The sequence below is a fragment of the Paramormyrops kingsleyae genome, chromosome 14, assembly GCF_048594095.1.
Source record: "Paramormyrops kingsleyae isolate MSU_618 chromosome 14, PKINGS_0.4, whole genome shotgun sequence".
NCBI classification, from domain to species: domain Eukaryota; kingdom Metazoa; phylum Chordata; class Actinopteri; order Osteoglossiformes; family Mormyridae; genus Paramormyrops; species Paramormyrops kingsleyae.
The window spans coordinates 25,950,485-25,967,734 of record NC_132810.1 but is presented as its reverse complement, the minus strand read 5'-3'; the positions used below and the strand labels follow the sequence as shown (position 1 = coordinate 25,967,734).

General features: G+C 40.9%; 1 protein-coding gene across 3 annotated transcripts in view; it reads right to left on the bottom strand.

Moving 5' to 3' along the window:
- Positions 1 to 17,250, bottom strand: part of map4k5 (mitogen-activated protein kinase kinase kinase kinase 5) — a 121,509-nt gene that overhangs the window by 74,800 nt on the left and 29,459 nt on the right. For all 3 annotated transcript variants that reach the window (XM_072698889.1, XM_072698891.1, XM_072698890.1), the window contains exon 4: positions 1,204 to 1,294. In XM_072698889.1, coding sequence (XP_072554990.1) covers positions 1,204 to 1,294 — 91 coding nt within the window. The remainder of the gene's footprint in view (positions 1 to 1,203; positions 1,295 to 17,250) is intronic.

Sequence of the window (17,250 nt, the reverse complement as noted above, 5' to 3'; positions counted from 1 at the left end):
AAGACTGATAACATACACAAATAACACAACGAACATGCTTCAGCATGTCCACCCGCACCACAGTGAACTCAATTCACCACTGCCAGAGTGAAGATTATTAAAAGGGCAAACCAGGCTAAATAGCTGCACATGCAAGCCTTAGTTTATTTGGTAACGAATTATATTAAGTGTCCCTTTATAATGAATTCATTATGCATTTATAGAACATTCAGTGCACCTTCATAATGCATTCATAGAACATCCATAAGCAGCATGCAAGTACACTTTAACATCCCTTAACAGCTTTAATATACATTAATAACAAACATTACATGATTATACAATTATAATGTTTGTTACTATTATATAATGTTTGTTATTAATGTACTGTACATTACAGCTGTTAAAGGATGTTAGGATGTAAAGGTATACATGCATGATGTTTATGAATGATTTCTGAATACTTGAATACATTATGAAGGTGTACTGAACGTTTTATGAATGCAATATAAAAAAAAAAAAAAAAGGAAAAAAAGAAAGAAAAAGAAAAGGAAAAAAAAAAGGAAAAAAAAAAAAAATGAATGCAATATAAAAGCATTATGAAGGTGCAGTTAATGTAAGGTGTTACTGTTTATTTGAAGATTTTATTTATCTTGATTTGGGATTTTTTTTTAAAAACAGTATTTTATTCAATTTCAGTTGCACTGTTAAGAAGTGGACATGTTTTGCACAGTTTAGAAAGATAAAGGAATATTTTTGAATAAATTTGTCTGCAGCTCATTCTGTAAAAAAAATTGTGAGAAAATCGTATCGTGAACTCGTAAATTGTATCGAATTGTGAGTTGACTGTATCATTACATCCCTATTATACATAAATGTGCAAGCAATTGAAATAATAGTGGAGGGCACATTAATTATACAAGCACATCAGTCCAATTACTATGGTGTCATCAACAAAGGTGGCGTGGTAAAGCTCAAAGGCTCAAACTCACAATAAAACACATACTAAGAGGGATTAAGAAAGCCTAACCAATCCTCAGGAGTAACTGAAAAAGACACACAGAGTTGGGATAGGCATTGGAAAATCTCCGGTCTGCAAGCAACCGTGTCTTTTACTACAATTAGAATTTTTTCTTTGCTAATATACAACCATTTTAACATTTTAATATGAAAATACACAAACAGATTATGGATCGCTTTAGCAGTGTGAGAGTTCAGAATTACCATAGGTAGCTCCCAAAGTAGGCCACAATGTTCTGGTGGGTGCATTCCTTCACCATGAATATTTCTTGTTGGATAATGGAAAAATCATCACCTGCAAATAATGAGATTATAATTTAGATTTTCACATAGCTATTCCAGATCATATTTCTCTAAATATATCAACAGTAAAATCATTTTAACTCTTCAAGTGGATTTATTCCAGGTATATTAGTTTTCTTCCACATTCCGAACACATAAAGTTTTGGTGAATTGCTTATCATACTGATTGTACAACTGCAAAAAATATGATGCATGTGTGATATTACTAGGCTATAGCTTGCCTTTTATATTTCCAAGATCAAAACAACCCTGAATGAAAGAATTTTGACCTTGGGTGATTTTAATATTCATGTCTGTTGTCTACCATAATATTCATATCTGTTGTGCATTATCAAGACAGGAGCATGCAAAGCGTCTGTACAATTGCAGTGCACAAGCATGTAAAAGATTGGAAAAAAAAGATTACAAAGTGAAAGATGATTAAATTGTACATAAAAATATTTTAAGAAATTTATGTCACAGTGGAGTTGCCAGTCGACTTACATGACATTTACAGTTCATGTACTGTATGGCTTTGTTACAGGTTTTTAATGTAAAAGAAATATTTAGTAAAAAAGAAATTGTTCCACTGCCATCCAGATTTTTTTTTTTTGCCATCCAAGTCTTGCCCTGTTTCCACTTGCAAAGGAAAAATACATTTCATTTGACTAGGCTTATTTTCAAGTATAAAGACAAACCTGTAGTCTCAACAGATAGGCTACATTCAACATTTAACAGTCAAAACAGGATACATTCTTCACGTAATAGTAGGCTAGTCATACATATAGGCATATTTTACCTGCAACAATGTTTGCAATAACAGGTCATAGATCTGCACAAACAAAATCTAAACGTTAGTGTTTTCAGTTTTTAATGCATTTGTCACTTTTGATTTGTTTGCACTTGCAGTGAATGTTTTTCTATACTACCTGGCAAATCAGCCGTTATAATAGCAATCTTCCAAGGTGCAGGTGCACCTGGATCTTAAAAGGAAGATGAGATGACGCTCTGATTGGTGTAGCATGTTATGCCCCGCACACATCCATGACAAATTACGAGACTTACTATAACCGTTTGGGACCATGCGCCTCGCGCAGTGACTATGTTGCCACCATTAAACTAGCAAAAGTGGGTTGGCCACACCATAAAAGAACTTGCACCATGTGCTTCAGACCATGCATTTTAGATTATTAAAATACACTTTATACACTCCCTTGATTGGTCTGACAAAATGAAAACCACACAGATGAACATGGAGGAATTTATCACCAAATTCGACTCCACGTGTTAATCAATCCTCAATTCTATTGTGCCTTTGAAGAATAAGAGGGCCAAACCAAAATCTCAGGCTTGGTTGCAGGACTGTGTCCAGGAGGTCAGGCGATCATGTAGGAAGCATAGATGGAAGAAGCATAAATTGAGTTTGTCTTATGATATTTTTAAAGATTGCTAAGCCACTTTTCAGAAGGCAGAGTAGCTAAAGTTACATTTTTTCAGATATTATCTCAAAAAATTACCATACATTCTGTTCAGTACAATTAACTCAGTTCTTGACCAACACCTAATTTTTATTTTGAAGCATCCTCTGAATTGTGATGAGTTTTTTTTTATAAGAGCTAGAATATTAGACTTCTTCATCTGTCCTGATCCATCTCCTCCTGTACAAACAAATTTCATTGGCATCCTTAAATGATATGGTGTCCGAATATGAAACTCATTCTCCTCTTCCATCTGTTTTGTTTAAAGTAACAGTTGAAACAATTGGTCATAATGTGTTGACTATCAATAACACTTCTTTAGCCTGTGGCACCATGCCTGCTTCCTTGAAACTAGTTGTGATTCAGGGAAACATGATCCTAAGGTTTTTAGTAATTAGAAACTGATTTCAAAATTGCCATTCCTATCTAAAGCATTAGAGAAAGTAGTGTCAATACAATTATTAAATTTAGCCAGATTCCTCAGTATTTATAAATCATAACCTGCTCAAGAATAGTTCCATCTCTGGCGACAATGTCCAAGGTGGAGGGACCAAGCCGCATAACTTTAGTCATTACAGTGTTTAATGATAAATTGAGATCAGTAAAAGCCTGCTCTACTTTCAGGAAACAGTCCTGAATTGATTTAATCACTACGTCAGCAGATGAACCAGTGGCATACTGGATTGTATCATTAGAATATAATATGGGAGTTATTAACAGCTTTCAGAACAACATTAATAACTATAGAGGAAATGTTGAGAAGTACTGAGCCCAGGAAGGATACCACAATGCACATGAAGTGGCTGAGATTGATGGATATCTAATTTTATATGCTGCCCCCTATTAGAGAGGTGCAGTGTGTAAGCCAAGCCAATGAATGACCAGAGACTCCAATACAATCAAATCTGTTTAATAAGTTGAAATGATCCACAAAATCAAAAGCTTTTGTTAGGTCAATAATTATTGCTGCACAATGCTGTCTAGCATCCAGTGCATTTGTTATATGATTTAGAACTTTCAAATGGCAGAGACACATCCATACCCTGAACAAAAAACCGACTCAACAACGGACAGAACAGTGAATTAGCTCCTTGTTAACAAGTTTCTCCAAAAGCTTAAATAGAAAAGGTAAAATAGATATAGGCCTATAACAGTTTAAGTTAGCCTGATCACCATCCTTAAAAAGAGGGTTCACAACAGCTGCCTTCCAATCACTCAATAATTCAGCAGTGAGAATGTAGGTACTAAAAATATCTGTTAATGGTGCCATAACAATTGGAGCTGCTATCTAAAAAAGTAAATAAATAAATAAAAATAGAATAATCCCATCTGATCCAGCTGGCTTTTTGGGGTCCAACGAAACAATTCCTCTAAAACCTCTCTTTCAAAAATGGGTTGGAAAGAGAATCTGTGAGAAACTGCATTCAAACAAGATGCAGGTATTAAACAAGAAGCTAGGGCGGTTGAGTTGAATTAGTGCACAAGCAGCTCTTCCTTAGGCAACTTAAATAAGAGAAAATACTCAATTGAGGAAGATAGCTAAAATTGGCTTGAGCCAGTGCAAACCTTCTTTTGTTGTTAAAATAGTACTGTAGAGATTTACCTCTCTTGGAGCCGACACCTTATCGTGGTGGAGGGGTTTGCGTGTTCCAATGATCCCAGGAGCTAAGTTGCTGGGGGCTTTATGCCCCTGGTAGGGTCATCCAAGGCAAACAGGTTCTGGGTGAGGAACCAGACGAAGTGCGGCTCACAAGACCCCAATGAAGAAAAAAATAATGGAACCACGGTTTCCCTTGCCCGGACGCGGGTCACCGGGGCCCCCCCCCGGAACCAGGCCTGGGGGTGGGGCTCGATGGCAAGCGCCTGGTGGCCAGGCCTGTACTCATGGGGCCTGGTCGGGCACAGCCCAAACAAGGCACGTGGGTCCCCCCTCCAATGGGCTCACCACCTATAGGAGGGGCCATAGGGGTCGGGTGCGATGTGAGTTGGGCTGTGGCCAAATGCGGGGACCTCGGCGGTCCGATCCTCGGCTGCAGAAGCTAGCTCTTGGGATATGGAATGTCACCTCTCTGATGGGGAAGGAACCTGAGCTGGTGTGCGAGGTTGTGAAGTTCCGGCTAGATATAGTCGGGCTCACCTCAACGCATGGCTTGGGCTCTGGAACCAGTCTCCTTGTGGGGGGTTGGACCCTTTTCCACTCTGGAGTTGCCCACGGGGAAAGGCGCCGAGCGGGGGTAGGCATACTTATTGCCCCCTGGCTCGGTGCCTGTACATTGGGGTTTACCGCAGTGGACGAGAGGGTAGCCTCCTTTAGCCTTCGGGTAGGGGGATGGGTCCTGACTCTTGTTTGCGCTTTTGCGCCAAGCGGCAGTTCAGAATACCCACCCTTTTTGTAGTCCTTGCAAGGGGGGTTTGAGAGCACTCCTCCTGGGGACTCTCTTGTTCTGCTGGGGGACTTCAATGCTGACGTGGGCAATGACAGTGAGACCTGGAGTGGCGTGATTGGGAGGAACGGCCCCCCCGAGTGGTGCTTTGTTGTTGGACTTCGGTGTTCGTCACGGATTGTCCATAATGAACACCATGTTCAGGCATAAGGGTGTTCATATGTGCACTTGGCACCAAGACAGCCTAGGCCGCAGTTCGATGATCGACTTTGTAGTCGGGGGACATTGAGTCCAAATGGGCCATGTTCCATGCCTCCATTGTGGAGGCGGCTGACCGGAGCTGTGGCGGTAAGGTGGTCGGTGCTTGTTGCGGCGGCAATCCCCGAACCCGCTGGTGGACACCGGTGGTGAGGGATGCCGTCAAGCTGAAGAAGGAGTCCTATCGGGCCTTTTTAGCCTGTGGGAATCCAGAGGCAGCTGACAGCTACCAGCAGGCCAAGCGGGATGCAGCTTCGGCGGTCGCTGAGGCAAAAACTTGGGTGTGGGAGGAGTTTGGCGAGGCCATGGAAAACGACTTTCGGACGGCTTCGAGGCGATTCTGGTCCACCATCCGGCGGCTCCGGGTGGGAAAGCGGTACAGCATCAACACTGTTTATGGTAGGGATGGGGTGCTGCTGACCTCGACTCGGGACGTTTTCTGTCAGTGGGGGGAGTACTTCGAAAACCACCTCAATCCCACCGACACCCCTTCCAATGTGGAAGCAGAGTATGGGGACTTGCATGTGGACTCCCCTATCTCTGGGGCGGAGGTCGCTGAGGTGGTTAAAAAGCTCGTCAGTGGCCAGGCCCCAGGGGTGGATGAGATCCGCCTGGAGTTCCTTAAGCCTCTGGATGCTGTGGGGCTGTCATAGTTGACACGCATCTGCAGCATCGCGTGGACATCGGGGGCAGTGCCTCTGGACTGGCAGACCAGAGTGGTGGTCCCCCTCTTTATGAAGGGGGACCAGAGGGTGTGCTCCAACTATAGGGGGATCACACTCCTCAGCCTCCCTGGTAAGGTCTATTCAGGGGTTCTGGAGAGGAGGATCCGCTGGAATGTCGAACCTCGGATTCGGGAGGTGCAGTGTGGTTTTCGCCCTGGCCGTGGAACAGTGGACCAGCTCTATACTATCCGCAGGGTTTTGGAGGGTTCATGGGAGTTTGTCCAACCAGTCTACATGAGTTTTGTGGACTTGGAGAAGGCATTCGACCGTGTCCCTTGGGGAGTGCTCTGGGAGTATGGGGTGCCGGGCTTCCTTTTAAGGCTGTTCGGTCCCTGTATGACCGGTGCCAGAGCCTGGTCCGTATGGGCGGCAATAAGTCAGACTGGTTTCCAGTGAGGGTTGGACTCCGTCAGGGATGCCCTTTGTCACCAATTCTGTTCATAGCTTTTATGGACAGAATTTCTAGGCGTAGTCAGGGCGTTGAGGGTGTCTGGTTTGGTGACCTCAGGATTAGGTCTCTGCTTTTTGCAGATAATGTGATTCTGTTGGCCTCATCAGACCGTGTATTTAAGTCAATCATGCAACATGATTTACTAAGGTTTGCTAATTTACTGCAGATAGTGCCACTATTTAAGGCTAAAAAATGCATGTCTTACTTTGCACTTTACATGGCTACAATAGATGCTGCTAGGAGGAGGCACCTCCAAGTGTATATGAATGTGAACCTAAGCTTAGTGCTGGGTGGTATGACCAAATATATGTATCATGGTATTTTTTTCCAAGATTCTAATGGTTTCATGTTATTTCATGGTATATTTTTTCGAAGTTACCGCAACAGCAAGCATTTACATTAATAAAATACATTTGCAATTCTTTAAAAAGGTCTGTTTTTATTTATTGCTATAAAAAAGGAGAGATGTTTCAAAAGCTCTAGATGGATCCAGAGCATGTGAGTGGGGTGGAGCGAGCGGTATTTGGTCAGAGCGCGGAGCGGTTTTTTAAATTAAGGCTGGAGCGGTCGCTCTGTCCTGCTCCAATTTCGCTACGCTTTCGCTCCGAATCCGCTCACACTACGACTCTGAGGCGTGCCCAAATCTACCCAGAATTCATCTGTACAATTATCAAGACTGTTACACAAATTGGCCGAGATGGAATACGCGAAGTATTTCACAAAGGAGACTGATAGGTCATACAAATGTAATATTCTTGTCAAACATACAAATGACAATAACGTAGAGAAAGAAGAACAATGTGATGAAACTGTTTTAGTAAGTAAAGATTCACTTTGGAATCTAAAAAGACACCTTTCTCACAAACATGACAGTGTGCTACACGAACATGCGGAGGCCAGAGGAAAACGTGAGAATGTTTTACATGGTTGTAGCATATCAAGTCTATAAAGTAAATAAAAGTATAAAAGCCTATAAAGTAAATATTGGTAATCAAATAAATCAGTTTTGTCATTCGAAGTAGGTTGCTATAGCTTGCTATAATACTGTGCGGGACACACTCATGCCTCATGCTCAAGAAGAGATGGAAGCCAAGCTGCGAGACCTGTTGCAAAAAGGGGATGGGTTTGTTCTGTCGGCGGATATTTGGACCAGTAGAAGAGGGCACAGCTTCCTTGGCATTGTGGCCAGTTTTATTGATGGGATGTTCCAGGGACACACAGTTTTGTTGGGCTGTGAGCACATACAGGGGCATCACACCGCAGATCGCATTTACCAAAAGTATGAAAGTGTTCTGAAATACTGGAATGTGGATCGGCGTGTGCTAAGGGTCATCACTGACAGTGCCAGCAACATGGACCGCTTCCCTGTCACTGAAGAGGAGGCTGAGCTCAGTGAGGAGACCGCAGGTGCAAGCAGCAGCAGCGCTGAACATGAAGAGGAGGAGGAGCCATCTGCACTCTTGCAGATCGAGGTGGAAGAGGTAGCGGCCAAAGTTGAAACAATGATCAGCCAGTACTTTACTGTGTCCAATATACATCTGAAGTGTCCCATTCACATGCTTCAGCTGGCGATCAAAGACGCCGTTAATGAGAACGACAGCATTAATAGGCTGTTTGTGAGAATCGGACACCTGGTGAGAAGTGTGCACAAGAGCACCTTGAACACTGAGGAAACGGACCGATTAGGTGTCTGCCCCACAAAGACTTGCATCACTAGATGAAGCTGCCAGTTACGCATGATTGATTCGGTCCTCCGACTGTTCCGAAAAGACCCATTATGGCAAAGCAAACTTAAGACTAATGCTGCTCAATTCACTCTTAATGAAGTAAGGCAGCTGACGCATCTTGTCCGCGTGCTTACACGATTGGCACACCTCACAGAAAAATTACAAAGGGAGTTAGGAAACCTGGGAATGATTCTCCCTGCTGTCACCGAAATCAAAACCCTGCTGACTAATGAGGCTGCACTGCCTATGACAATTGCTGCCTTTGCTGAAACATTGGCCAACAACATGTCAACTCGCTACGAAAGATATTACACTGATAAGCATCTAATTTTAGCATCAGTAGTAGATCCCCGTTTCAAGACTGAATGGATAATCCGAGATGAGTCTGTGTGAAACAAGCTTGGGAAGATCCGCGACCTCCTTATAGAGGAAACTACGGGAATAAACCCTCCAGGTGGGACACCTTAAACCAACACCCCATTCAACACTGATTCTGAACCAAAAAGAGCTCGACTGTTTGGATCATACTTCAGCAAGCTGCTGCGCACACCTGGAGACGCCAAAGGTGAAGTTGAGAAATACCTTTCATCCCCAAGGCAGAACCCGGATGCAGATGTCATTCAGTTTTGGAAAGAAAACTCCACGTCTTTTCCTCGCCTGGCTAAAGTAGCTCGCACCGTGTTCAGCATCCCTAGTGGCTCTACAAGTGCCGAGAGGGTGTTTTCCGCTGCTGGCCTGGTGTCCAGAAGTCACCGCACTAGTCTGAAGCCTCAGACCTTAGCCAGACTTGTTTTCTTGAAGGTGAATTCAAAAGAACTGTAGGCTAGATAAGAAAAGTATGCCCAATTCATATTTTTGTTAAATGTTAAGGACGTTTAATTTTACAGGCTTGTTTAATTTTTAATGTGCATGAAAGGCACGTAAATTTCTTATACCGCTATGATGATTGTTAATTGTTAGATAATTTATGTTCAAAACGTGGATGCTTGGCCCACTGATTTCTTTATTTATTTATTGATTTCCTTTATTTATATAATCCTATTTTTGTGTGGAATGCAATTGTCAAACCTGTCCATTGTTGCCTATATGTTGTTTTAAAATTAATATTTTCTGTTCTGAGTGACAATGTTGCCATTGCTCATATTTCTTTATGATATAAGGCATCTCTTTTAAATTGGAGCGAGCGTGGAGCGATTTGACTGGAGCGGGAGGAAATTTTAGTGGAGCGAGGAGCGGTGTTGAGCGAAGCGGCTTATAGTGCGAATTACAGCGGAGGAGCGGGCGGAGCCAACAGCCTCGTGAGTGAGGAGCGGAAATTCTCACCGCTCCACTCCGCTCACATGCTCTGGATGGATCACAAATTAATTGCAGAGTCACTGGAACCAATCTGTGAAAACCACTAAAGAAAAGGCCAAATTCTTGTATACAAGAATCATTTTATTTGACGAACATAAGGGTATCGTTCCTTAAAAACAAAGCAAACCTGTCTATTTCAAAGCACAAAAAAAGATTAAAAATAGTTGAAAATAGTAATGGGCAAGTCTAAAACTCACATGCCATGTTTCAGAAGGACTTTAACTTAAAAAGCCAAAACATAAATTAGTTTGTAATTTTTTTGCTCAAAGAGAAGCACCACATGCATGCTCTGGCAGAAGGGTTCGAAGTAACATACTCAAGTGATGTCTTGTTAAATGTTTATGTAGGTTTGTCATGTTAAGTATATAACTTAACAGTTTAACCCTTGGGTATATGGCACTTTCAAGAAACAGTATTGCATATCTCATATTTCAAGCCACAAATAGCTGTAACTGCAAAGTTTTACTGAATACCTTTTTCCTGAACACTAAGAACATTTTCTAATAATTTTTATATTGTTTTAAAATAATTTTAACATAAAAAAATATGAAACTTTATATTAATTTAAAATAATTTTCCGATTGAAATAAAGTACAAATAATATTGTTTTTACTATATGCTTGTAATTGCCAATTGTCTATTGTTGCGCATGTGTTTGCCTGTGTCTTATGTGAACTCTGTCCAATCCTTGCGTGTCTTTAGTGTTGTATAAATTACCCACTGTGTGTGTACCTTATTGTCAGGTGTCTGACCTCCCTGTGTTTCCCTGTTATGTTTGGTTTGGTGCTTCTTGGGTGCCTAGGTTAGTCCTGTTAAGTACTATAATTCAAGAAGCCTTGTTCACCCCGTCAAACAAGCCTCCTCATCAACTGCCGCCACCGCAATGCCTCAGTCTGCCAGGTGCCACACTGGTGTTAGAAGTAGGGCGCCAGAAGTGGCCCTGCTGAACCAGGTGCTCCTTAATATCTAGCAAGCCTGCTCCAGCCTGGCAGACCTGAAGGCGGCTGATGAGCAGAAAACCAGAAGAGGCAGAGATTCTCCTTTGAGGAGATACAAGAGGATGATCTGCTGGTGTTGCAGAAGAAAAGGGCACCAGGCATGCCACTGCCTGGAAGCCTGCACCAGAGCTGCTGACAGATGAGCAGGAGATTAGAGAGTAAGGAAACTGTCGCCCCATCCTGCTGGGAAGCCCTGAAGTCCCAGAGCCTATGTACATAGCCCTGTTCATAGGTGTAATTGTTAATACTTGATGTATCTCCCATTGTTGCTTGTGTGTTTGCCTTGTCCTATGTGAACCCTGTCTGATTATCATGTGTCTTTAGCGCTGTATAAATTACCCATCCTGTGTGTGTCCGGTGTATGACCTACAGGGAGCTATAAATACTACATTGCTGAACAGTTATATATGGAGGTAAATACCGGAACAGTAGAAGAGGCGTGAGAACTTTTTAAAAGCACATTACTTCAAGCTCAAGGGGAGTTCATACTGGTTTCTCACAACAACAAACCTAGCCAAGGTGGTTTTCAACTGATATTAATAAGAAAGCCAAGAGGAAAAAGGCTCTGTACATCAATATCAATGGACAGAAACAACGGATGTTGGGATAAAGCAGGAGTATTTAAACCTACAGGGCAAGTTGAAAAATAATATCAAATGTGCCAAGAGAAATGTAGGAAAGTAACTTTGCAGTCTAAGGTCAATATTAAGTTTTTTTGCAATATTTCAATGTGAAAAGGGCTCTAAAATCTGCAGACTAGTGTGGCAATGATAATTGATCATTGTCAATGAGTTAAATTATTACTTCGCGCAGGTATTTACTCAAGAAGATATAAGCAATAGATCTAATATTACTTTGACTCCACCTTTGAAAAATATATGCATGAAGCTGATGTGTTAGAAGGTCTGGCTAAACTCAAAATTAATAAATCTGATGGCCATGATGACATCTTACCTACAATTTTAAAGGAGATGAGGGATATTATCTGCAGACCTTTAACTTTCAAAAATCTCTAGCTGCAAGAGTGGTACACTCCGACTGGATGCATGCAAATGCACTCACCTAAAGGATTAATTTAATTTAGTGATCAGTGGTCATTGTCAACACACCACAGCACACAGTGCGCAACAACGAAATGTGTCCTCTGCATTTGACCCATATGTGACTTTCGTGACATAGCAGGGGGCAGCTAATTCAGCGCCTGGGGAGCAGTGCTTGGGGACGGTACCTTGCTCAGGGAACACCTGTTAGGAACACCTGTTCAATTTCTCATTAATGCAATTATCTAATCAACCAATCACATGGCAGTTGCTTCCATGCATTTAGGGGTGTGGTCCTGGTCAAGACAATCTCCTGAACTCCAAACTGAATGTCAGAATGGGAAAGAAAGGTGATTTAAGCAATTCTGAGCGTGGCATGGTTGTTGGTGCCAGACGGGCCGGTCTGAGTATTTCACAATCTGCTCAGTTACTGGGATTTTCACGCACAACCATTTCTAGGGTTTACAAAGAATGGTGTGCAAAGGGAAAAACATCCAGTATGCGGCAGTCCTGTGGGCGAAAATGCCTTGTTGATGCTAGAGGTCAGAGGAGAATGGGCCGACTGATTCAAGCTGATAGAAGAGCAACTTTGACTGAAATAACCACTCGTTACAACCGAGGTATGCAGCAAAGCATTTGTGAAGCCACAACACGCACAACCTTGAGGCGGATGGGCTACAACAGCAGAAGACCCCACCAGGTACCACTCATCTCCACTACAAATAGGAAAAAGAGGCTACAATTTGCACGAGCTCACCAAAATTGGACAGTTGAAGACTGGAAAAATGTTGCCTGGTCTGATGAGTCTCGATTTCTTTTGAGACATTCAAATGGTAGAGTCAGAATTTGGCGTAAACAGAATGAGAACATGGATCCATCATGCCTTGTTACCACTGTGCAGGCTGGTGGTGGTGGTGTAATGGTGTGGGGGATGTTTTCTTGGCACACTTTAGGCCCCTTAGTGCCAATTGGGCATCGTTTAAATGCCACGGCCTACCTGAGCATTGTTTCTGACCATGTCCATCCCTTTATGACCACCATGTACCCATCCTCTGATGGATACTTCCAGCAGGATAATGCACCATATCACAAAGCTCAAATCATTTCAAATTGGTTTCTTGAACATGACAATGAGTTCACTGTACTAAAATGGCCCCCACAGTCACCAGATCTCAACCCAATAGACTGAATAGAGCATCTTTGGGATGTGGTGGAACGGGAGCTTCGTGCCCTGGATGTGCATCTCACAAATCTCCATCAACTGCAAGATGCTATCCTATCAATATGGGGCAACATTTCTAAAGAATGCTTTCAGCACCTTGTTGAATCAATGCCATGTAGAATTAAGGCAGTTCTGAAGGCGAAAGGGGGTCAAACACCGTATTAGTATGGTGTTCCTAATAATCCTTTAGGTGAGTGTATAGCTTTTGCTTAGGCAACATTGAATGGCCAGACAGATTTGCAGTCAGACTTTTTAGACCCTCCTGGAAGGCATGCTTCTCTGCACAAGAGAGGATAAACTACGAATAATATTAATGGACACAACTGATAACTTTCACATGGTGTTAACTCACAGTATTCATTTATTGTGTTACATGCAGGGGCGCAAAAGCATTCCGTTGTAACCCAGTGGCAGTTTATCGATTTGTATGTCATCTTTTGCAAGTCACATTTGTTAATATTGAATTTATCATTCAGTTTGATTTTTAGTACACTAGTTTGGTAGTTATCTTGCTGTCTAAGCTGTATGTGTATACAAGCTGAGCTAGAGGCATTGAAGCATGGCATTCACAGCAGCTAATGTTCTTGACTTCTTTCTGAAGTTCTTTGATAAAGGAGAGCAGATTTTACATATAAGTAGAAGATCTACAAAAAAAAAGGAAAAAAAAAAAGATCTTTTTAGGTAATACTGTCAATTTTTGCACACTATGGTTCTCACATTTTAAAAATCACCATCCACCACTGCTATCAGGGATGGTCATTTCAGGCAGAATCACTAGTCGAATTTCAGTCATTATTCTAAAAATATTCGATTAACCAGGCTCCAAAAACCTGAACTACAGCAAAACTACCACCTCAACCCCACTCAACTTAAAGTCTCTGGATGTACTGGCAGGACATACCATTACCATGATAAGCAAATCTCTGTCTTCAGGGAGTACCTGACCAATTCCATTTTTGTCTTCCTTCATGAACAACTCATGATCTGTCAACAAATAATGTACTGTCATACACTCTGTGTCTTTGGGCAACTGTGCTGTGAAAGGTGCTATATAAAAGTGAAGTGAACTGAAATAAAGAGGCTATGCATTCACACTGCCTTATACTAGGGGATGACTTTAACGGCTGACTCAGTCTTTAGACCAATCATCTATGAATGTGAATTGTCAAATAAAATGCAAAACCAGGATCAAAACTTTTTCAAAGAATTTTTCTTTAATGGATGTCTAGCAGATTCTAAACTTTAGACTTTTAGAGCACACTCATTTTTAATCAGGCACCAAACTATCATTGGCAAGGCTTCTCACTTCTGTACACTCATATCTGACCGTGGGCCATGACACTCGACCTGAGCTTGGCAAGTGGCACTGCATCACACCCCCTGGCATTTTCACCACCAACTATTACATAGACTTGTTTTATTTAAATATAGGTATACTTCATATTAATAAGTAAACAAATCAAAGTTAGCTCACCAGTTGTGCCAAAGATCCTCCACATACCACTAAACTAAAGTTACTAAATGACCAGTTTAAAGAGCATGGCAAATTTAAAGGTGGTCATATACTTAAAACAAATTTACAGAATCAGTGTTGTTTAGCAACATGACGTCATATGAGCCGTAATCACTGTGATGATCACCGTTTTGGCCACCACACTTGCAGGGTCCCTCAGGTGAATGTTTTTGACTTGTTCCGATCCCACCCACTGTCATCTCCTTCATTAAAATCAGTCATGCATTTGCCATAGTACATTTATTTGTGCTCTGTATGTGGGTCTGCTGCATCAAAAACATTCTGTGCTCTTTATGGTGGTGATGTGACAGAAGTGGCGCTGTCATTTTCAGTATGTGAGAGATTGATTGTGCTGGTGTGCTTGATTTTGTTTTGTCCAGACGCCATTTAGGCCACCTTTACTGTTTACTGTCAATCTCCGAGCCATGAACAAATCTTTCTGATTTTTTAGATCTTCCTACTGTAAATGCAGCTGTGGAAATGGAGCCTACCAAAGTGAAGGAAACAAACAGCCCTGGGGCATGATGGATACCCTGTTGAATTCTTCAAACATTTTTTAGATAAACTAACACCACTTTTTAAAAATCGCTTTTTAAACTTTACAAAACATTTAAAGAACAGCATATACCGGTATATACAGCCAGAGGTATTACATAATCAGAAACCAACAGCAGATGCACAAAGATAACAGCAATAGTATTTAGAAAGGAGCATTTTTTTTCAAAATTTAGCTAAAATGAAAATTACAAAACCAACTTGCCATTTTCCTATTTGTAAATAAAAATCCCAAAAGACATCTTTACTAGAAAACTGAAAAATTAGGCCTACTGTATATACTACACTGTAAAAAGGAATCTGGGATTTTAGTAAGATAGACTAGTGTAATCATCCTAAGTGAACTCATTGCTTATTACGACTAAGTAAGATGAGTTACAAAAACTTCAGCTTGAACAAATACTTGAAAACTCATAATAATACGTTCAATTAACTGCAGAAAAATATGGCATCATCTGCATCCCTAATATGACCTCATGGTCACATGATGCGCATTATTACAGGTCACATCTGAAATCCAGCAAAACCGCCATTTTCTTCAGAGCTGGAACCACATGCCATTATCAAATAAGCACATCTAGCTAGTTTTTTGTTACTAATACTATTATTAGACAAACATTGTTCTTTTGATTTGCAGTATCTGATAATTAAATGCAGACCTTTTTACCTTCTGCATGAGTTTACAGCCATTGTAGTCACAGCTGTTTACATTCCAGCAGACACTAATGCTAGCACAGCTTATACTACATACTCAGCGCTATAAACTCACAAGAGAACATCGATCCAGAAGCAGCCCTTAGTGACTTTAATCATACAGATTTAAAAGCAGTTCTCATTAAATTTCATCAACATATAACTTGTGTTACCAGGGGGAGAAATACGCTTGATATGTTTACTCAGTCCCTTGTAATAAGCTAAACTGTGATGATATACAATGCTTCAACTTATTAACACTATTTCCATTATTAAATACAGTACTGACCAATTTACAAATGAGCTAAAAACATGTTTTTCCAGTGATTTTAAAATTACATTATGCACAACAGAGGCAAAAGCTTTGTGAAAATCAAGAAAGATAATTAAAGTTATTAGTGCTATGAAGAAGATTATTGTTGTCTTGTAAATCTACTACTAATCGAATATTGTTCGCTCATCTTCTACTTTTGCAGAACTCTTGATGTTCTAGCATCCTTCCAGATTTTATTTTGATTGGAGCGTTCAGATTCCATCTCCTGTTATAAGCATTAAGCTCATCACATCAAGACCGCAGTGTGATGTTCTCTTTCTTGGTTGCAGCCACTCATTCTTTTAAGGAGTCAGTATTCTCTTACCTTTTTTCCATCAACATGATGCTGGTGCCAGACTTTCTCGCCATCCAGCAGTGATTTCACACATTTCCACTGCAAAAATCTGGCCCTGGGCCAGAAAACCTGATGCATGGCACCAGAAAAAGCTAGTCTCAGAATTTGGAACTGTAATGTCTTTTGAAGTGAGAGTGTCCAAATTTTCCGCATAGCCGTATTTTCCGCCATACAAACAGATTACCAACGCAAAGGTGTGTGACAGCAGCGAAAAAAATTGAGCCACTGGTCAGTGGATGAAACTATAAGGCTTTGGCTATATGGTCATCAAAAAACTAGAATTCAATAAAACTAGAAAGCACACACAGAAAAGGTGTATGAGAAATAAGGGCAGAATTTGAGAAAGCGGGCTATTGTACAAGCATACATAACAAATAAGGTAAAAAATTACAGGGATCAAAAAAAGAACTTTGTAAAAGTTTAAAAGCAGAATAAATATGGACCTACTGGACAATGTACTTGGCAACATACCAGCTATCCAAACAACTGGCATTTTTTTTTTTTATAAATTAGTTACTACTCTGTGCATGGTACTGAAAAGTTTTAAAGTTACTGCAAGAAACCCAAGATTCACAAAGAGTGAGGCTAGTCACTGAGACAAAGATGTGCGGTGTACCCAAGCCAAGACTTTTAATATTAAAGATATAGAATGCCTTTATACCAACAAATAATATGTAATACTAATATTTATTAGGGGTGGCACGGTTCACAAAACCCACGGTTCGGTTTGTATCACGGTTTTAGGGTCACGGTTTTCGGTTCTGTACAGTTCTTGTTATTTTTTCTTTTAATCTTTAACACTCCAGAAATGTACTTCAGCATATGATATATAGCTTAATTATCCACAATTTAGGATACAGTATTAAAAAAGTTATATCATGTAATCATGCATAAACTGAAT